The sequence below is a fragment of the Rhamphochromis sp. 'chilingali' genome, assembly GCF_963969265.1.
Source record: "Rhamphochromis sp. 'chilingali' genome assembly, chromosome: 22".
Classification (NCBI taxonomy): domain Eukaryota; kingdom Metazoa; phylum Chordata; class Actinopteri; order Cichliformes; family Cichlidae; genus Rhamphochromis; species Rhamphochromis sp. 'chilingali'.
In genome coordinates this window covers 13,747,850-13,770,167 of record NC_137950.1, presented here as the reverse complement: position 1 = coordinate 13,770,167, position 22,318 = coordinate 13,747,850, and the positions used below count along the sequence as shown (strand labels likewise).

The 22,318-nt window shown below is 41.7% G+C and overlaps 2 protein-coding genes across 4 annotated transcripts in view; both read right to left on the bottom strand.

The window, feature by feature from the left end:
* Window positions 1-461: 461 nt before the first annotated feature.
* On the bottom strand, window positions 462-11,087 carry mss51 (MSS51 mitochondrial translational activator). Of its 2 annotated transcripts, none has more exons than XM_080872846.1 (7): window positions 10,893-11,087; window positions 9,432-9,610; window positions 9,084-9,233; window positions 6,700-6,824; window positions 5,178-5,741; window positions 2,569-2,662; window positions 462-1,560 (listed from the first exon to the last, which is right to left on the bottom strand). In XM_080872846.1, exons 2-7 carry the CDS (start codon window positions 9,587-9,589, stop codon window positions 1,353-1,355), a joined length of 1,299 nt encoding a protein of 432 aa, XP_080728972.1. In that variant the 5' UTR covers window positions 9,590-9,610; window positions 10,893-11,087; the 3' UTR covers window positions 462-1,352. The 2 variants fall into 2 exon arrangements, with proteins under 2 accessions (XP_080728972.1, XP_080728973.1); XM_080872847.1 differs by having other exon boundaries at window positions 9,432-9,607.
* A 621-nt stretch (window positions 11,088-11,708) lies between these two features.
* Window positions 11,709-22,318, bottom strand: part of capn15 (calpain 15) — a 45,500-nt gene continuing 34,890 nt past the window's right edge. For both annotated transcript variants that reach the window (XM_080872370.1, XM_080872369.1), the window contains exons 8-12: window positions 19,614-19,775; window positions 19,288-19,523; window positions 18,972-19,141; window positions 15,944-16,122; window positions 11,709-14,795 (exon numbers count right to left, since the gene is read on the bottom strand). In XM_080872370.1, the coding sequence (XP_080728496.1) occupies window positions 14,618-14,795; window positions 15,944-16,122; window positions 18,972-19,141; window positions 19,288-19,523; window positions 19,614-19,775 (925 nt within the window). In that variant the 3' untranslated portion in view covers window positions 11,709-14,617. The remainder of the gene's footprint in view (window positions 14,796-15,943; window positions 16,123-18,971; window positions 19,142-19,287; window positions 19,524-19,613; window positions 19,776-22,318) is intronic.

Sequence of the window (22,318 nt, the reverse complement as noted above, 5' to 3'; positions counted from 1 at the left end):
TCTGTTCCTAGCTGACAGGAGTGATGCCAGATGTGCTCTTCTGTTCCCCACGCACTTCATTTTGTTCAGAGAGCCGATGCTCACTGGATATTTTCTCTTTTTAAAAAAGTCTTCTGTGACAGTTAGAGATGGTTGTGTGGGGAAATGACACCAGATCAACATTTTGAATGAGGATGAAACAATACATTTTTCTTTACGGTGGATCTATGTGCCATTTGCTACTGAGGGCAGAATTCGGCTTTTTGTCCATGCTTTATAACATAATAGTGTTAATTTTAAAAAGCATTGTTCAGTTTTGTGTCCGATGGTTTCAGACTGGCTATAAATTGTTTTATGATTATTTGAAAAACGGGGCTCGTGATGTTTTTTAAGAGAGGCAGATGGGCTAGGAGAGAGTGAAGGTTAATGTATGGTAATTGTTGTTTATTCCACAGTAAATAAAACATACCTGTCAAATAAAACTCACTTGCCAATACAGACCTCCGTTTAGCACATGTGAAAATATCCTTTAATACCCTAGTTTTAAAAAAATATACATTACAATACAGCAATACTGGGCCTGTAATCAAAACAGTAATGGTGTGTTTATTATATTTTACCACGCTTAAGTGATTACCACCATTAAAAATGCTATTAGACATGATGATAAACCTTAATAAAAGACAACACACAGTAAACAGAGGCATTGATAAAGAAATGTTACTTTAATGTGCATCAGTAGAGCTCTCTGCTGTCAGCACAACTCTTTTTCAAGAACTAAAGACTCAAATTTGAGCAACAAAGCAGAGACAAATCCACACGATAAAGTAGAAAAACTCACAACCATCACAAATCTCAAAGGAACCTCAGCTTCTTTGATAATGCTGTCATTTATATAGGCGTTATTTGAGATTGTGTGTTAAATTCGTGTGCAGCCAGCGTGATGTTTGGGAATTCGCTCGTGCCGCAGAACAAATCACAGGAAGTCGTTAAGTGACGATGAAGCTAATTTTGGTCACATAATGTAGGTACAACAGTGACTCTTCATATCCAACAGTCGTCATGTCACCCTGCATAATGAAGCGAGTAGAAACCTCTGGGATCCGCTGGTGCTTTACCCCCCCAAACACTGCTGGCTTCTTCCTCATTAGGTAAACATATCAGAATTAAAAGATAGTTTTTAGCACACTCTGGAAGGAGTGAAGATTATTTTTCCTTCACTCCCAATGCCAGAGGTATGATTCAGTGTCCAGCAGAGTTATGGCCATCTCTGACAGGTTGCAGAAAGTCCCCCAAGGACTTTAGGAAACCTGCAAATCTGTCAGGTCCAAAAAGAAGGCTTTGAGTTACCTTCATAGGTTTCACTGTGGACTCTAAACATCTGCACCTCGGCCCTCAAGGTCTTCTTGTGGAAGCAGTCCCTGGAAACTGACGTAATGAGAGTTGCAGTAGACGAGGGGTTTGTTAGGACAGGCTTGGACCTGCTCTGGTTTCTGTGAGGTGAATGGATTGGGCCCACTGTCCCTGATGTGCATCTCCAGCTCCAGCAGAATCTCCAGTGAGTACTTGAGCTCCATCTCACTGTGGAGACAAAAGAGGTGTGAAAATACTCAAATTTAGGTTGAAGTTTAGTTTTATTGTGCGTGTGAATCGTGAGTGCTTAAGAAACACAAACGGCTACAAGAAAACAGACGTTTTGGCAAAACGGCATCAACAAAGGGTGAAAGACTGGAGTATCAGAACTGTGCAATTTCATCCCGTTATACTCTACAAGGGGGGATTCTGTTTAGAGCTCCTGCTGTAAAAGAAACAAATCTTTTCTTCTACTTGGCCTTTGTAAAGAAACAAAAAAACTAAATTGGAAACAGGTATAGAGGAATAATGTTTAAGAGATAACTATCCGAAGGTAATGAAGGCAGCTAGGTAAGCAGTAGAGCAGAAAACTGGGCTAAAGTGTCAGGCCCTAAAAATGCATATCTGCAGCAGATGAACAGAATCCGATAGCTATGGCCTTAAGAAATAGGAAGAAATCCAGCGAAGACCTGACACATGACCTGAACAAGGCATCTGGACCATCAGTGGATCATCTACTGTTCACAAAAGCCTCATCAGAAATGGTCTCAGTGGAAGGGTGGCTGTCAGGGAGCCGTTCTTAAGGTTTCTTGACATATTAAACATAAGAGGAGGCAACAGATCCTAAATGTAATGATGAATTCAGGCTGTGTTGAAGAATAAAGGTGGTCCAAATATTGACATTTGAGTTCCTTAGAATTATACAAACTCTGCTTTTGCCTTCTGTAGTGTAATTCCATGTGTGTTTGCACATCTCAATAAAATGTGGAACCTATTTCTAATTTTTCTATCAAAACATAAAGAAATGAAAAGTTTTGCATAGCACTGTATGTTCATCAACAATCTCCGACAGTTCTGACTTTCTTTTTTTCTGGAGTTAGCAGATGGTATACAAAACGAGTTAATGAAGTCCCTCAAGCGCAAAGAATTTCAAATATTCAAGAGAGTGAGAGGTTTTATTAAGCCTGCTACATAAAATGCAATCCAAGCAATTAGAGCCACAGAAGCATGACTTACCTGAACATGGTGAAGAAGGAAGGGATGTTATAGTCTCTGAGCAGCAGCAGAGTGGGCAGCCAACCCTCTATCAGACCCTGGTTAGCGTGGAACCCTGAGTTAAAAACAAACACGTGAACCTGTATGCTGTACGTTCACAAACATGCTAATTATTAGAAATATTAAATAATTAGTATCACATTTGCTTATGGCCTGTTACCCACTACACTGTTAAAACAAGAGTGCACTTCTATCTTCCTTTCATCTTTTCCCATCCTCCAATATAATCCTGGTAAAGTAAATATGTGCGTCTTATTCCTGCTAGATGCTCCACTCTTTAAAAAAATGAGGCATCTGGAAGCTAAAAGATTAAAACAACAAACTGACAGAGAAAACAGTCAGTCTCAGTCTCCTTTTGGTCAATGAGGTAAAGATGGAACAGAGTACACTTGATTAGGCTCCAGCAAACCATGTGTTTCTCTTGTTAGCTTGATTACAATCCCTTCTGGGCATACCTAATCTCATTAATAAACCAAGGAATCTCTGGCTGTCGTGTTCCTCCGCAGCAGTTTATTGACAGGTGTGTATTGCAGTGTCAGTGTCAGGATTGAGGTCTGAAGTAAACAGCATTATATAATCCAGCTTCACTGATGCTGACACACCTGTGGTGTCGATGTGAAGACGGCAGCTTTGCCACAAGCAAGCGGACCTCGTTTGTGAGCTTTAGCTGGACATTGGGAAGCTTGTTAAATCTTTCTTTTCAGCATCACACCAGCTGAAAATGTGTGGTACTCGCCAGTCAGTCACACAGACAGTCACAGCAGTCCGGCTACATTTAGGACGGGCTGCTTGCATAATCCTCGGGTATATTAACTGACAGATGTCACTTTCCCCCGACTCGGGTTTATATCAGAAGTCAGATTTTTGTGGTGCGGGGTGGCGATGGGGTATTATGGTGAAAAGTTTGCCCTTCAACCGGATTAGTGAGGTTCCAGCCTGCCATGGCAGCAAATACTGTAAATCCATCCAGCTTAAGTGTCCCCGAGTGAGACAAAACCGAGCAAACAAGAGAATTTTCCTGTGCTTGCATTATTATTATTTTACCACAGAGAAGGACGTGGTTATATCTTACTCAGCATTAACGGGAAAGTGGACATGTGAGAAACATGTTTGCAGATACCGGGGGGTGTATACAAGAAATGTGACAGCGTGGCACAGAGATGGCGTCATGTTATCAAGCGCCTCATCTTTCCCGGGAACTCAAACTGGAGGTGGAGGGCGATTTCAATTTCACTAATGCACTCCATGATATGAACACCCCAGCGGTTACTTATCGTGACGAGAAAGCTGTTAACACGGAGTAAGCGTTTAGAGGTTTAAACCATACCCCAGGAGACAAAGCGACAAAGACAGGCTACAGCCTGACTGGTAACGACTGCCATAATTGCCTGGCAGCAGTAAATTCGGGCCATATGGTAATTATTAATGATAATAGACTTTAAAAAAAAAACAAAAAACCAGGCAACAAGAAAGTGTTATATAGCTGTGAAAATCCAGTTTATATCACGGACAACAAAAAGAAGTCTGGATGGTTTTTTTTGCATTTATGAGGCACCTGTTTTGGGGGCGTTGTATCCCTGTATGGTTAATGTTACATATCCCACATCAATCTTCTTTCTGAAAGCTGACATTACCTTCTCCCTCTTATTCTCAAAGGTCAATATCTCCATAGTTTATTTTGTAAATGTGTTTTTCTAGTAGCTTTCCCTTTCCCCCGGTTCTCATTCTCTTGTGACTTCAGCACATACACACACACACACACACACACACACACACCTTCTTTTTTACTCCTTTCGTCACGCTGCCTGCGCGCCTATCACCTAAACAGTGTCATAATGCAGTGCTCTGCCAGCTTTGCAGTATGAATTGCAGCCAGGCTCTCAGGCAGTTTACTCTCAGGATGACTGATTCCTGTATATTTAGCTCCACTGGAGCCTGTAGCGATAACCGAGCCAGGGTTACAGGTGCATTTTGGGTTGGGGCTTTACTGCTGATTTGCAGGTTAAAAGGTCAAAGAACAGACTCAGTGCAAAAGCTTAAAAGGGCGTTGGGTTATAGTGCGGCTTTAATGAGGTGGTTGTCAGTGAAAGTGTATAAACGGGGAAGTAGGTGTCAAGACTTTCAGTTACCCTTTGTGTTCTACTCCAAAAGCTTTAAATGTAGCTGTCCCCCGACGGCTTCAAATCAATGACTTTGCACACGAGAGGGCAGGCAGTGATAGACTGAGACACTTCTTCAAAAGGAGAGCTTACTAACATTATGCTGACTCCAGCTATCTCAAGCCAAACTCTTTTACAGCTGCTCCCCTTAATCACCCAAATCCCCAATAAAGGCCTGGCACTAATGAATGGGCCAGATCCAGTGAGCTACAGGTTTCCTGCTTTCTCTGTTCTCTGAAGGAAGTAGCTGCCAAACACATGTAGAGGAAGACAAGCCATCGCTTCAGTCCAAAATAGCTGCAGCAGTCATTAAGGTCTTAATCTAAATTCATTTTCAATTCAGGCCACTGTTAAAATTCTCTCAAAATTGCACTCTTCGTTGAGGTCTTGTGGGATTATTAGAATACATACCAGGATGAAATCCAACCACCAGGTCCGGCTTGGCTGCTTCCTGTTTAACCACCATATCCTCCCAGAACTGATGGTAAAGAGCCTTGTAGGCGCTGATGTAGACTCTGTGCTTGGGGCCAAATGCCCTGAGAGGAGGTCTCATGATGGGGCCGTCCACCACCTCAGGCCCCACCATGACTATTTCGATCCCCTGGTGTCCAGGGAACATGTGGTTCAGCTCATCGTAGTCGGTCAGTCTGGCTCCCATGGTTTCATTGTGAGATGTCCCCACTAGGTGAACAGTGACTGGTTTGTCATATGGGTCCAGTTTAAAGTGCTGCACGGCCAAGCCCACCGTGAGAACTCGAGAGAGGAACTCGCTCTGAATTCGCCATAAGGATTGTCGCAGGTCAGCATCATCCGGTCGAGGTCTGGAGGCGTTTTTCCAAAGGGCCGCCATGTTGGCACCGGACAAGACCGTGTTCAGGCGTGGTGTAAGATCCCCCTGCTTGGAAAGCCAGTCGTCCCAGTTCTTCACCTCACCAGCTGACTTGGTCCACTTCTCAGTAGGGATGGGGAGGTCTCCTGTAACAGTGGTACAATACTATGATTGAGCTACAAAGTTTGTAGGTCCACAGAGGCTTTTAAAGTCAGATAGCAAAACACTGGTCAACTATGACAGAAATTTAGGAGAGAAAAATTTCACTTCTCTGTCTCACTCGTTGTCTTTCAGGCGTTTCCTTTGTGTAATTTCTCTTGATTTTCATCTCAGATTAGAAACCTCATGACTCTATGGTGTGGAGTTGCCCAGGTAGGCAACAAACCACATAATTGTTTATTACACTGTCCTTTACAATCTACAATTTACTTTATTTCATAACACGTCACTGTAATAAGTAAAATAACCAGTAGAAGAGGATCTGCCCTTTGACCTGGGAGTGGAACAGTCCTTTCAGGAACTAATTCTGCATGCAACTCAATGTTAGCTACTGCTAAAACTAATATCATATGTATGCATGTTCAAAATTGAAATAACTATAACAAGACAATGTGTGTATATGCATGAATATGTGACCAAGTATAGTTGTTTGTTTAAAGACAGATTTGGATTTCATGTATTTACTAAAACAGCTTTTTCTGGTTCGTTGCCTCAGGGCATCATTATGCCATTAGACCATTTTTCTTACGGGGATAACAGGAAAACAGCGCTTCCAAACTCAGGTCCTTGGGGCTGCTTGTTGTGATTATTCGACTCAAGTGTGTTGGAGTAGTGACTCCGATCAGAGAGTGTTATTATTTTTAGGAGCGCTGAGTGGCAGGATATAAAAGCAAACAAATCTACTTCATAAATATACAGAAAACTGCACATTGCTGTCCCGAGGCAATGAGCCCATTTTTTGGTGAGGGAGGGGTACAAATGTGTTGATATATATGATACAGCTTTCAAAAAGCAGGCTGAAATATAATTTTTTCTCAAGAAAAGGAAAATTTAAGCCATGGAGATGTGAATTCATTTCAGCAGCACCACCTTTTAATTTCTCACCTGTGAACATTAGCCACTCCACTAGTCTGTCAATTGCCACCAGCCACAATATCTTGCAAACCTTTTTATGCTGAGCCCAGTCCTTTCTTTGACAGTCCTTAGTGCAGTAGTATACATTCAAACACCTGGTGGAAAACCGAAGAACAATGGTAACATAGTGAAAAACTGGTGTGGGGAAGAAGAAGACGGTAAGCAAAAGCATTACTTTATTTGTGAAACTGTAATTCTCCATACTTCTACTGTTCTCCACCTTCAGCAGTTTGTTTTGGAACATTCAGGTACATGTTTAACACAATGCTGCAATCTTTTCAGTGGTGGTTGTCCGACCATCCTCACCCCAAGGTCAGACCATGAAATGTCAGTGCTATTTGCAGTTAGCTACCTCTCAGACTCTACAGGTCTCATTTTGCAGCTTAAATATTGATGACAGTAGCATTATAAAAACAGAGTGCCATAATTCCTCCACAACAATGCAAGAGGTTGATAAAGTCACACAGAAAGCGATCACTTCAAGTTATTGCTGCTAGCAGTGGTTCTTTAAGCTAGCCAAAACAATGATGTGGTGTTCTTAGACTTTCGCAGGACTGCATACTTGGCTGTATATGGATTTCCTAATTTAAGCTCAAAAAGTCCAATCTATTGCCAAGAAAAGCCACACTCAGAAGGTGAGCATGGAAATATAGTAGGGTAAGCAGGTAAGCGCACAGTATTTTTATACCTTTCCCTCCCTTCTCACCTACTGAGACAATCCTGCACATTTTGTTTGTCTCTAGTTTCTGAAAACCCAGCTTTTATTTAATGTCTGTGAAGATAGTGGCAAAGGTTGTCATCTTGTGTCTCCCACAGGTGACTATATCACCATCTCATGCTGCCTACGGTACTCCCAGGGTGGGAAAATGTAAGGCACCACAAGTCCTGCAGAAACACACACTTTATTTTACATTTAGCATGTTGGGTTCTGGTCACCCTACTGGTTCTAATTTTGTATTACGCTAAACTATCTAAGCTTTTAGGTATTTCATGCTAAGTATTAGCTAAAGAGTAAAAATATTTATGAGTACTCCATGCAGCGTAATGTATATCAAGAGAGCTCCTTAATTACTAGGCCACCAGTTAGAATGTTTTGCTTGTGCCAAGTCACAAATAGCTTCTTACATGCAGAACCAATATGTTGACCTTCCTGTGCAGTGAGAAACTAATGAGACTGAAGATGAATTCTGACCTGCTTTTGGCAGCTGCTGGGGGAAAAAATAAATAAATAAATAAAACAGGGGCATACTAGGTAAAAGCAGGCATTTATGACCTCTCAGTAAGGATGCAGGCCTTTGTGTTGTCACACAGCATGCATGATGATGAGGCAATGTGTTGGCGTAGTGGTCTGACAGCCAGCAGCAGCTGCTGCATTGGGAGACTATATTACTTTACCTTGCAGCCATTTGCAGCCTTAGAGGCACCCCACATTTACATAAAATCATTTATCAGCCACCGTGTTCCAGCACGGTGCACTTTGCTAATACTAATGCTAGTACTAATTCTCCAAAAGAGGCTTATAAGTAGAAGAAGTGACTCAAAACACGGGTGAGAAAAACAAGGTGCCCTTGAAAGTTAAAGTGTGAACCATTTCCCAAGAGATTAATAAACAGAGGAAAGCGAAAAAGAATGAGGATTAGGACGGCATTAGAAAGTCAGCACTACTGATTTAACGCTGGTGGTAATTCTAATGTCAAAGGTCTCGAGGGTATAACTTGTCAGCATTTCCGTTTTTTGTGCGCCTAAATGCCTCCTGCTACTGGTAAGAGGTTAGAGGCAGAGGCAGCTGAGAATTTCAAGGGAACGCGCCTGTACGACAGCATGAATGAGTCGGCATGAATCAGAGATGGGAAAGGACGCAAAAAAGAAGCAGGGAGCCGGAGGGCCAAAGAAAAACGAGGCACAAAAACAATTAGGAGCTCACGAAAATGCACTGCAGTGTTTTCTGCTGCTTTTTCCTCAATATTCTCCTTGAGCACTCTCTCTGATGGTGTGACATATGAACTGCATTAAGCTGCTCTTAATAAGCTGCAGAGTTGCAGAGAGATGAATCACAGTCAGGGGACTTAGCTATATTTGCCATTGGCCATTATCCACCTCTGTAGTGCTGTCCACACTTGGGTGGCTTATCATTCCGTTGCTGATACAGCGGCAGCTGGTAATGCCTCACACATGACAGCTATTGGACAACAACATCAAAACAAGATCCTGGCTGTGTGGTGACAGAAATGTCCAGAGAACAGTGGAGATTTAATTTCCAGAAAATATTCAGACTGTAAACAACGATTGCTGTTAATCGGCGTTAATGACAGAATACTGTAAATCAAACGCAACAGGGTGCAGTTTGCACTCACTTCACGCAGCGCTTCAGGGTCTGTCCCTCGGCGAGATGTTCGGGGAGTTCGTTACAGCCGGCGCAGAACTTGAAAGTTTCCTCCATCCTCTGGAACATCTCTTTGTAGTTGCGGAATGAGATTCCTCTAGCCTTCCCTTCGAGTACAGCCCTGATTAGAGTCAGACACTAAATCATTTGCCAAGCAAGACACATGCTCAAGAATCTGTGGTGTTAAAGTGACATAAAGGGCAACTTTTGAGCACGTAGGACATGTGAAATTTGTGCAAATTTCTAAAGCGTAACCAATCAAAGCAGTCTGGGTGTTATGAACGTTGGAAAAAAAGAAGAAAAAATGAAAATTGGAAACCTGTATTCTCCATAGTCCTTCAGGTTGAGCTTGTTGAGAATCACCTTTGAGAGTCCAGGTACGTTGGAGTCCAGAGAGTAAAAGCCAGACTGGTCAGAAAAGACGCTGTCAGTCCCCGGAGTGTAGGACTGTGGCAGTGCAGGGATCTGGGATGCCATTATTATGGCCTACACTTTCTACTGGAGAAGAACGAAGCATTAAATAACTATATAAACATATGCACTGCATGGTTTATTAACACCAGGTCTTCAGTTTAAACATGCTGGTTTATATTTTGTGTGTTGTTATCTGCTTAGTAACAGACACAGAGCAGAGCCAGTGGTCAGACTGACAAATGAGAAGAAGCAGGGCTGTAAATGGGGACTTTGGTGCAGGGACACATACCGTTCCATGCCACTCAAGTATTATTTTTTACTACCCAACCCAACCCAACCACCACACTACACTCGCACTGCACTGACTGTTTTATGATGACTGGGTTAGCAGGTGTACTGGACTGTTTGAGACCCAGATTTTCACCAAGCCACAGTGAAAGTGGCCTTACATTAATCAGCCTCATACACATTCCTTCCTTTCACTTATGTGAAATGCTGTGAAGGAAACACACAAACCTTGTCCTCAGTTACACTCGCTGACCTGAAAGCCCCGATGAGAACTCTCATGACAAGAAGCTCACACAAATCTGAGACAAGCCAAGGCTCTATTTAGGCATGCTCTTCGAGGTGAGTCATTGTACCTCTGCCCTTCATGGAAATCCTCACATCCCGTGCCCTCCGCGGGTTGAATATCAAATGATTTATTAGCTGGACAGGATGGGCGAGAAATGTGATCATCTGGTGGTGGCACTCCTACATCTCTAGCTCACATACCTCCTTCCGTCCTTCTTTAGAATTTACTGGAAGCAAGTGTTGAATTTGTGCTTAAAATAATGATAATGTATGGCTGTAATTTCCCCACTCGTGTTTTTTTTTTTTGCGATCAAATATATCTACCTGTCTGGAAGCAGCTGAAAACGTTCCCCTCGCACTAAACCTCAAGCAGTTTGCAGCAATACACAATATTCTGTTGAGAACAGCACAATAAATTCCCCCTCTCACACAGAGACCCTAGTCTTTACTCACAGCAGTCCTCTTTCCCGGAAAAGTTTCCTTCCACTCTGAGGGGATACTGCATCTTTTCAATTTCATATCATGTACTGGGGTGATTTAACCTTAATCATGTGTGCAGACTAAACTCAGAGGCTTATATCTAATTGGTTATTTCATATCTGCACAGCAGCAGGGAAGCTAGGGCTTAGAAGTGAACAGGTTTCCCATGAGAAGGGCAAGTTTTCACTTTTCTCTCCTCATTGGTCTGACCACTGTTTGCATTTTAGCGTACACAGACCTTTCACTAGTCTGAGCATTGCTGCTAACGATGAAGATGCCCTGGCTATGTTAGAAGATATGATCGTGGCCGTACCTTTGTTCGTTTCCAAATTAGAAGAGGCTTCCTCCTAGATGATTCTAGAAAGGGGCTGACAGCTCCTTATGCTGGATGTCACAACCTCGGAGAGCCTTTCTGGTGTGTCTGCTGGGTTTTGCAAAAGTGAGCCAAAGTGGGAGGGTTGGGGACTCCTGTCATATGAGGTTAAATGAAGAGGATGTGGGGGGGACTGGATGATTTGGGCAGGGAGGGGTTGCCTTGGAGGTGGGTGCAGGAGCCAAAAAGTGAGGAGTGGAGTGGGGAGCAGGTCATTTTTAGAAAAAGGAGGGAGAGAAGGGAGGGGTGGGTGAAGATTCAAATCAGCTAAATTAGGATGGGGTGAGAGAGGAGGAAGGCTGTATGTTAAAGTAGTTTATGTACCAAAGAGATGTTCTAAAAAAATATGCTCTCAGCAGGGGAGAGGGGGCTCAGAGATGAAAACGATGCACATTACAGGCTAGAAACTGATAAACACACCAGAAAACAGATCTGTAAAGCTCAGTGAAAAGTGAAGAAACCAATGTATATGCTTAAAAAAAAAAAAAAAAAAAAAAACCAACCACGTTTGATATGGAAATACACTGCTCTTTCAATTAGTCAGTGCTTTTTCCCCTGCAGCTTGAAAGCTTTGACTTCATCTTTTTATTTTATTTTTTTCCTGAACAGGAAAAAAAATTAAATATGCGCATGCATCAGGTTATTTCTATGAGTTCCAAAAACTAAAAATAAATAAATAAATCTGTATACATAAAGGAAATACTACTTCGTAATAATCACCAAAGCCTTTTCATTTTTAAAAAATTTTTTATTTGGTCCATTGGAACCTGAGATTGAAAATTAAACATACATATTTTTGTACACATATACCACGTCCCCGCTCCCAAAAAAAGAGGATCAATAAAATATATTTATATGTCTATATATATATATTTATATATATATATATCACATTCTTTAGAGTTCATTATTTTCAGCATTAGGTTACTTTTTTGTATCTACTATCATATTTTAATTTCTTTTTTCAAACGGTCATTTTTTGCTTTTAAATCTTTAGTCTGACTTAAGTTTTCAGTTTTCTGTCTAAATTGTACAATTTACAATGAGGGTCAAAAAAAGAAAAAGGAGGAAAGGAAAAAAAGGGGGGGTTGGATGGGTCTGTCAGTGACCACCTCTTCTCTGGTTGTTTTCTATTCAGCAGCAGGGGGCGCTCCTAAAGCACAGAAGAGCTACGGACAGGACCTAACAGAAGACCAGCAAACAAAACTTAAAACTCCTGTAAAAAGTAAAAGTGATCCAGCAGAGACGCTTGATTTTGAGGTGCCTTCGCAGTCGTTTCAGTGCAGGTTCACGTCAATCCATCTGGGCTCAGAGTGAAGCTGTAAAAGCCTCGTTACATTCCTTTATCTGTCATTCATCAGCTTCAGAAAAACAGGGCTGCAAATCACTTGTATGAATAAATTAAGACACAGGGACTGAAGCAGCTACGTGGCTGCGACCGCACATTCTCACACATGCACACAGGGCCAGATGGGGACGCACATCTGAAAGTGGTCATTACACATTGATGTTTCTTTGGAAAGCATATTTACAGTTACTTGAGCTCTGGGTTTCGTTAAAAACAAACGTTGCACTGCAAGCATCGGGACACAGCGCAGCCATTTAGCATCAATGATTTTAAAAGTAAAAGGAGAAAAATGAGATGATATGAATGATATGATAAAATTGTAATTTCTTTACATTTAAAATGATTTAGATACAAAAAACAACAACAAAAAAATAAATAAATCAAATGTTCTCCCTTTTAATCATTAACTGTATGAATGCTGCTGGATTTTTGCTTATTAGGTTTCAAGTTTTTCTCCATTTCACCACAAAATTAACAGTAAGACATCGTTTTTAAAATAAAAAGTCTCCCACTCAATCCTGTCTCTATAGTACCATGTTAATTGTTCCCCTCTGTCTGATGAGACATCTATGTTGCCATGGTGAGGGCATGATGAATGAGGAGTAATGGCTTTGACACTGGGGAAAAAAAAACAAAAAACCGTGACCCTATATATAAGGACCTACGTAAAACAGCTATCCCTTGAACGAGCACACTCAGAGAGAACTATTTTCTGTGTCACAACCCATCTCGGGGGTCTCTTTCCTGTCTCGCTGTGTGTGCACCGAGTCTGACAAAATGATCATTTGTTATTTCACGAGGACTCTGTGTTGTTGCTAACAAGCTGTCAGTGTATTCTTGTGGGAGGATTGCCCAGACGCTCGCGCTGCACCCAAGCAAACAAAAGTGGTCCCTGCCCTCCCAAAGTAAACTCGGCAGCTCCTCTTAAGAGCTCCCCCATGGCAAACTGGCTGTTCAAACAGCCAATAGCGACTCCAGTACTCCCTAAGCACGTTATAGTACAAACTGACATGCTGGCAAACTGTGCAAGCGTGGGAAACAGACACTAAACTCACCTTCTGTACCAAACAAGATCAGATGCAATTTGCTGGGTGTTATAAACCTCAAGTGTAAGACTCATGTAATATGCAGGAGGGCGATGACTGGGAGGAGGTGCCATACACATAAATTTTAATTCATGGGGAAAGATATAAACTGTCTTCTGAAGTGGACGAGAAGCCCTCCAGCGATGAGACCCTAAACTGAGGCCAGGTGATTCCATCACGGCTCAGTATTTCACAAGATAAAAACCTTACAGTCTCTACAAACATGACCCCACTAACATCACAAACAGTGGAGACAACAGTGAAAAGATGCTATTGCAGCTTCTTGGGCACCATCCACCTGCCAATCCAGCTTACTGTACAAATCACAGGTTTGGTCCTGAGCTAGAGATTGTGCCACGGAGAGGGAACAGTACCTTATGAATGATGGCTTTGTCTACAACCTCAAAAAAACCCTAACACAAATATGGACAAGAGGCAATGAGGGTTGTGTATAAAACAAGTTAAACTCACACTGAGATGTTTTCCAAAAATGTAAAAATACAGGACATGTATGTTTCATGGGTAAAATCACTGGGGTTTGGCTCATAAAGTACCGCACTGAGGATAGGGGCGATAAACCCCCCCCAGAAGTCTGCCCACTTTGTTAGCAGTCTTGGTGGACGACACGGGGGGAGGGGGAAGTGTCTGATCTGGTGGTTGGCTCATGGTCCGTGGGCCGGTCAATGGCTCAGTAGTTTCAGCACCTCACCCCGGCTTTTTTTTTTTTTTTTGAAGCTCATTGAAAGCAGGGTCATCTCCAAGCATACCAAACTGAGGCCTGACATCTGTTTCACATACAGCAGGTGCTGCCAGCTATACAAAATGTCCAGAATGTTAAGTAGTCAGAACTGGATCCTCTCAGGTGCCGGGGTGAAATATTGTGGGGTTTTTTGTTTGTTTGGTTTTTTTAGTACTCCCCTGTCGCTCATTTTATCCTCAAATGGCACATCCAGTTGGCAAGGGACAGACAGAGCATGTGCAGTCCGGACAAAATCTCGAGCATCCATGGAGCGTTAGGAAGAGAGCAACTAAACGTTTCCCTCTCCCGTCATGCTTCACATTCAGATGCACCACCAAAGAGATGCAAAAAAACGCATCTTTCTCTGCATTTTAGGGATCCACACACTGTGCCTAACCTTGTCTGATTTTTCCAGTGGTCTGACAGTTTATTGGACTAGAGCAAGTGAGTCTGGGATAAAGTGGGCGGTGGTCATAGAGGCCGTGGGCGGTGGTCATAGAGGCCGGGGTCGGTGCAGGCCGTCAATGTCCGGGGTGAGCTGGGGGCTGTGTGTGGCCTTGGTGGGGGTCCAGTCTCCCAGGGAGGCCTGGGCTGCCTTGCGGTGAGCCAGGCGGTGGGTGATGGAGAAGCCGGCATTTCCCTCCAGCTGAGAAAGCACCACCAGCACCTGCCTGCAGGGAGAGAGAGAGAGCCTTCGAGCTATTGTTGTTGACATTTAAATGCAGGTAGAGTGAATACAAACACAGTGGTCTTCAATCGTGCCTTGTGTATGAAACAAAAGTAAGAGACTGAAAACAACCACAGGGGGGAATTGGTTCAACTCTCCAGCATCATTTCTCCTTCGTCATTCAGGAGAAAAGTGCAGCGTCATTTAATTTAATCATGCATTAATGGAAGAAAATTTAAAAAGTGCAGCTACAGCTTCTGACGAAAAGTGGCAAAACAAACGGCTACAACAGTTATCCGATGGCTGCTGACGGACAAGAGCGCCACAGTCGTTTCATCCCACTCCCTCGTCAAAATAATTAAAATGAGTTTCAATTAACTGAATTGAAGTGATGTGAGAACTGCTCGAAGAAGCTAAACCCACATGTGGAGAAAACCAAGCTGATTAATCAGAACCCATGATTCATTCTGTTTTCAAGACAAACTGGGATAATATGGTGACATATGGTGAGAAATAATAAAGGCTTGCTGCCCATGACTGTGCTACTCACACCTCTATGAATATGAATTGGATATGGTCTTCTTTTGAATGATTACATTGCCACTAAATGCTTTCACCTATGAATCGTATAAAGCAAGTGAGCGAAATATGAGACTGTGATAGTTTGCGATAGTAGCTTTTTAGGCAAGCAAAGTGACACTATGTTCTTTTTAGATGGAGAAAATGACAAGAGCAGCTTCATGCATGGTGACTTTTTACAGTTTGCCATTATATGGGCTGTAACTTTGTGACAGGTAAAGCCCTCAATTTTCCCTTATTGGAAGATTTCATGCTGTTAAACAGAAAACTAATAACATGTAAACGGCTTCTGCACGCTTGATTCTCCCAGCATCTATCTGCCTGGAGAAGTGCGAGAAACACAATAGAGACCAGCAGAAAACAAAAGCAGATATTAACTGTGCTGAGACCAGCCTGGGGTAGTTTATTAAGAAACACAGCGCACTAATCCTGTGAGATCACTGTGTTTATATAAGCATGTAAGTGTGGTGGATATTTGCTGCACCTAAATGTTCCCGGAGAATTTAATCTGTGCACTTGTTATCTTTTCTGACTTTGTGCGCAAGTGAGGAAAAGAGAGAGTGGTTTGTGTACCTGTGTAAAGGCGGGACGCTGTCGATGGTCTTGAGGCTGCCGCGTGTGGACACCACGTTGAAGCTGTCAGTGCAGTCACAGGAGACGTGGAGGTAGTACTTGGGGTGGCGGTTTTCCACCACCACGATGAGACCTGCCCAGCCGTGGGTCAGGTAGTAGCATGTCATGCCCTCACGGCCCTGAGAGCACACAAGGAAACAAGCTTGTTTTTTTTTTTCATTTTTCAAAGCAGAAGGGTTGTTTTCTAAATACAAACCTCAGATTTCACCACTTGTGCAAAGCTAGCACCACTGATACTACGTCAGCAAAATACAGAACACGGTATCCTACATTTCTATTTAGTAAGAATACAGTATAGTATATATATACAGTATCCTATAAAGCACTCACATAGTATAGTATACAGAATTCTATATTTCCAACCATAGGATATCCTATGTTTTCATTAAGTATAGTATGCATGTTTCCACATTGTATACATATAGTATTATATATATAGAGAATCCTAAATTTCCATATAGTATAGTATATATACAGTATAATATACTTCCATATAGTACAGTTTATATATACAGTATTTATAATTCCATAGATTTACAGAGCATTGCGGCAACTATCTACAGAGAGGTGGCTACATTTCTGTAAGTATGGCTCATAAATGCTCTTAAAATGCTTTTGAAATAGGAAGAAATGTGCTTAATACAAAGTAGCTTCAATGGAGAAAAAATACTTCTGTGCAATCAGTTTAATATTATTAAAATGCAATAATAATAATAATAATGATTTAAAAAAAAAAAACATTCTGCATTCAGCTGCCACTTTACCTCTCTAACAGTGGCTGCTGTTCTCTTTTAGGGCCACTTGTATTTGTAGTAAAGCAAACACAAGTGCAGCTAAACTACTTTAGCTGCTGTCATTTGCTGTCACGTCCAATTGCACAAGCAATGCCATCCAGTGTCTGAAAAATAGCTTTGGGCAATACTTGTACTCTATCTGCTCTTAACACAAAGCTCTCCTTTCTTCACAGCTCGGGACTGCTCAAATTATTTATTAATAATAACTGAAAATCTTCATTTAACTGTATTGCTAAAACGCTACAGCTGACGCACTGGCTGCAATGTGCTCCTGAGTGCTCAGCTGTGAATTTCTGAAGAGCTGAATGATTTAACAAAGATGATCTCAAGTGTTTAAAAAGCTCTGCCATCCTCTAAAATATTCACCAAATGTGACAGGCGCTTTCAGGAAAGCATTGTTCTGAAGAGCCAGGAGGATTTGTTTCCTTGGGTATGAACGGCCGTGCGCGAGCTCGTGCAAGAGGTAACGCACAGAAACGTGCACGTGTGAAGGCAGAACAGGACTTGCAAGCGTGTAAGATGCCTCAGATTGATGAGTATGAACCATTCTGACTGTGAGGATTTAGACTGTTGTGCATTTGTTTTTGTTCTGCAGGCTCTGTGCTTTAGCTTGAGGAGGTCAGCATCATATACAAAGATTTGTATGTGGAATTCCTTTTAATAGACTGTCCAAATTGGAGATAGTGGTCCAATAGTGATTGGACAATAGACTATTAAATGTTTCTTAATGTTTCAGATGTACTTTTTCAACCCCATTATTTACTAATTTATGGAATTAATGCAACCAAAGACGTTGGGCCCATCTTAAGAAAGTGTGCACATACGTTAAAACAAAGGAAAAATACAAAAGAAACCCCCAAAAAACTGTGATGCAGGGCTGTGGAACTAACTTCTATGGACAATAAACCAAAAAACAACTCTTATACAAGTTCTGAAAAAAGGAAACGAGTGGAGGGGTAAAAGAGAAGAGCTCACAACACAAAGTGAGCTATCTCGTCTGTCAAAGATGAGATGGAGGTACTTCTAATATGATCTGGTCTTGTACAGCATGGCTGCCAATAGACCAGGAACACAGTGAGTTACTGATGTTTAGACGCAACAGGATAAATGCTGTGAGGTAGGTTGGAGCATTCTGGACAGAATACTCCATCCTGTTAGTGTATTCTTGTGGGAGGATTGCCCAAATTCAGCCAAACTCTGTAGAGGACAGTTCAGCATCCTGCTGTACTACCCAACTGTCAAAACAGGCTCTTCAGGGTGACTAAGTGGAATATCATAGACGAGTTAAAGTGCTAATGAACAGCTAAAACCACACTAAAGTGAAAGAGACCCCACATAAAAAAAGCTGATAGTACCTGTGACAAAGGCTATCCCCAATGCCTTTGTCACAGCTACTATCTACTAAATATGATGGTTTTGGTTGGTTAAACTATCTGATTACTTTGGTTATCCCAATGTGTTAAAAGCTTTATCTACTTGTGTATTTTCATTCCAACACATTTAAATTAAATCAGACACGTTCAGGCAGTAGTCTTTCACTTCAAAATAAATTGCTGAAGCGCACAGCCCGGAGATAAAAAAGAAAAACTTTCCAAATACTTATCATCTGGACTGTAATATTATACTGAAAGGCAATAAAACTGCGTGCGTGTGAGAAGGAGATTGGGGGTACAAAGAGAGACAAAACCCTACAACTATATAGAGAATTCTCTGCAGTCCTGAGAAAAACTAAATACATCTTTGTCAAAACTGGCTATAATGATCACAAGCACAGTAGCAACTCTATGAGAGAATGACTGCAATGGCCCAGTCAAAGTCCAGACCTCCAAAAGATGGAAGCGCTGCGGTTTAGACCTAAACTCTTTACCTCATGTAATTCTACTAGGAAGGAATCTTAAAGATTTTTTCTGAACTGAGCTATTTGTGGTTAATAGTGATAAGAACAGTCAGGCTCCACAAATTCCTCCACAACAAGAAAGGGATAAAGTCATATAGAAAAAAAAATTTTTTCCCCCAAGTTGTAGCTGCTGAACCATGGAGTATATTTAATTTTTAACAGGACCCCACAGAGTTCTGTGAAAACCTTTTTCACTTGACTGTAGCAAGTAACACAAATATGGTTTGCATTATTGCAGCTTTACTACTTCTCTTTTTCTGGAATGGGTGTTTCTAACCTCGTGTCTTTCGCCTTTGTTTTCTGTGAGTAGAATAATCGCGTCGGCCAATGTGGTCGCGGTCGCTTCCACCTGCTCCACCATCACCTGACGAGAGCTGTAAATGGCCAGGATGTAGCCGGGGAAGTCCTGGCTGGGCCGCCGTACTGCTCCACTGGTGGGGCTAGAGACTGGGAAGGAGGGGAGAACAATTAATGAAGACAAAAATTAAAGTTTGTTTTTTTTTTTTTTTTTTAAAGTTCCTTCGTCATTAAGCGAACATTCACAAGCAAGAACACTAAAGCCCTGCCTGTGACCAATGCATCTGTACACTTACTGGGTGTGGGTGGACCCCCTGTGCTGCTGACATTCATCTGCCAGTGATTGAAGGCGCAGCAGACAACAGCATACTCCCCTGGCTCCAGCATAACATCACAGCCAACAAATTTCTTCACTGCTCGCTTGCTGTGGGCCATTAGGCGGCCCAGAGTCAGCTTGTTGCCACTACCAAAGGAGGCACGGAAGACCATGATGCACAGGTCCAGCAGGTGGCTGTCGGCTGTGTCGGAGCGCCTGGAGAGAAGAGGAAGAGGCTTAGGAGAAAAAAGGGCAAGGAGGAAAAATGTGTGGGTACTGAAAGATTTAGATTAGAGTCCTATTTACCTGCTTCCCTCTTGGAAAAGAGCAAACTCCAGTGCCGTCCTCTCCAGCACAGTGAGAGCTGTGACCGTGACTGGCCCATTGGCTTTGCTGGGGAAGCAGCCTTGTAGTCTCACCTCCTGCCAGTCAGAGTGGATCTTACAAATGTCCACTGAGTCAAAGTACCTATGGGAAGGGGAAAAAATGTACATGTAGGGCTGCTCGATTATGGCAAAAATGATAATCACGATTATTTTCACTGAAATTTGACGATATTTATTTAACCCTTTAAGACCTACTATAGAACCAAGTCCACCAGAGCTTATATTATTTATTTTTTTTACATGCTGTAGTGCCATTTGTGGGAGCATTTCAAGTTGCTATACATCAATACAACTGTTATAGCCCATATTTTAATAATATGTATGCATTAAGTCCATAGTAATTACATAAATTGCAAAAAAGTGCAATAAACTAAAAAAAATTGAAAATCGCTTTTGTTTTGTTTACATATATTTCTACTTGGAGAAATTTAAGAGGTTTATCCCTCAAAACTTTAAATACAATAAAGTTGCAAAAAATAGTTTCCCACCACAGGAAATTTATTTTGAGTGTCTTCATAGTTTTATTTTGGAGATACAGCAATTTTTATATACTGCAGGAAAAACAAAAAACAATCCTATGATGCAAATTTGCAAAGAAAACAGCATGTGCATAATTTCACTGTGGGAAGTGTTACGAACAGCTGATAGGATCGGCAAAGCGTGTTTCTGGAATATTATGTTTTTGTTCCTGCAAGCGCTTTTTATGCAATTTTTGCAAAGCTATATGTGGAACGAAACCGTGACCGAGGACAAGCTGATGGCATCAGATGTAAGTACAACTCCTCCGGTTTCATATGCAAAACAAATTATTGCGCTAGCTTACACTGTTCAGGTTCTACAGGGATTTAAAAATAGTTACGCAAAACGGAGCGTGCTGCTCTGACCGGCTTTAAAGGGTTAACAATAACTTTAAAAAAATAATATAAAATAGTGTGCAACACCACTTTAGTTTTTTTTTTTTTTAAACTCTCTTTTCAACCAACGGCAGTCACTCTCCAAATAACTTCTGCTTAGCTTTCCGAGCTTCCCTCGGGTCCTCTTAATCAGCGGTCTCCAACCTTTTTTGCACCACGGACGGTTTATGCCCGACAATATTTTCACGGACCGGCCTTTAAGGTGTCGCGGATAAATGAGGGAGGGGCTAATAATCGGCTCAGTCATTTTTAATGATCGTTGAAAGCCCAGATCGTAATCGTGATTAAAATTCGATTAATTGAGCAGCCCTATGTACATGTTTATAAAAATTAAAAAAAAAAGAAGAAGAAGAAAGAAAAAAGACCTGCATAAGAGCCTGTTCCTCTGAGATGCTAGCAGTGTGACCGGTTGATCTCCTCTTGTCATGAGCTACGATTATTTGTATGCATCACAGGCAACTCTTTAACGTTAGCATAGCCTCTGAGGGCATCCCTGTACAAACACAATTTACCTTGCTAGCATATCAGACCTCTTTCTTCAAAGACATCGGCCCCACGGGAGACTCTCTTCCTTACTTTCAGTCTGTTTTTCAGTGTTTCATCACTTCCTAACCTCGGTCTGACAACAGTCTTACATCTTACTTTTGTCTTGTTGTCAATCAGGAAGAAGCGAGAGGAGGAAAAAGAGGGAACGCTTAAGTTTTACGCTCAGCTTTGATCAGAAAAGACAAACACGTCTGCTGATGAATCCTCTTGTTTGTATTTAGTTCGCTTTTGTGTCTAGCCACCTTCCAGGAATGTTATCAATGATCAACATCGGCCCTGGTTGTTTACTTGATGGGCCAATTTAAGGGCCTTGCTTGTCCGAGAAGCTGACCGCTTTTTCTTTTTCACACTGAAAACAAGTCTAGGGAGATGCTGGCTGCAAGTTTGTCATGTAGTACAAAGCTGAGAGATTATTTGCCTGTCAGAGAAAACAATAAATAGCCCAAAGACATATGGGATTCTCATCTAGGCTGAACACATTTTTCAGGTTGGAGTTGTTCAGGAGGACAGCCACATTGTTATTCATGTCCCTCCTCCTTCATAATACAACAAGAGCAATAAATTCAGAGAGACAAATGCACTGTACAGACAATTTAGCCCTACGTCAAGCTGCTCATGTTGTGAACTTCCTCCATTCTTCAGTTCTTTTTGCTGACAGTTATTTTTTTTAAAAAAAAAGAAACTTCCTATGCAAGTGGAGTCTTGTCCATTTATTCAATTACCCATGAAATATCATTTTGGTGAATGGTAGATTATATTTAAGCTTTATTACATTTGTAATTTGGATTCGGTTCAGTTTTCTTCAAATATTATGGCCATTTGAGTTGCTTGTAAAAGGGCCCCATTATAGCCATTTCCAGCTCCGCGTCATTATTCTTTGGCTCCACTAGAGTTGCTTTGCATGACTTTGCTCATGTGCCTCATTCTGCTCTCTGCCTGAAACAAGCAACTTCTCTCTCCTCAACTGTAACCCAACTTTCAACCGATTGGCTGCTCCTGGTAAACCAAGGGGCAGTCCCCACAGACCGTAGCAATAAAGCTAAAGCTTCCGTAGTGGATTACCTAATAATATGGCTTTCTCTGTGGTACCCACCTTTCAAGAAGAAGTTTGTGCTTCAGTTTTAATAAGTGAAATTCCAGTTTCTCTGTTAGTCTATTACTTAGC

Excerpts from the sequence above, each read along its gene's own strand:
- mss51 (XM_080872846.1), bottom strand. The coding sequence starts at position 9,589 with ATGGCATCCCAGATCCCTGCACTGCCACAGTCCTACACTCCGGGGACT. Across the intron at positions 9,234-9,431 it reads AAGGACTATGGAGAATACAG|GGCTGTACTCGAAGGGAAGG; the intron begins GTTTCCAATTTT and ends GACTCTAATCAG. Across the intron at positions 2,663-5,177 it reads GGTGGTTGGATTTCATCCTG|GGTTCCACGCTAACCAGGGT; the intron begins GTATGTATTCTA and ends TTTTTAACTCAG.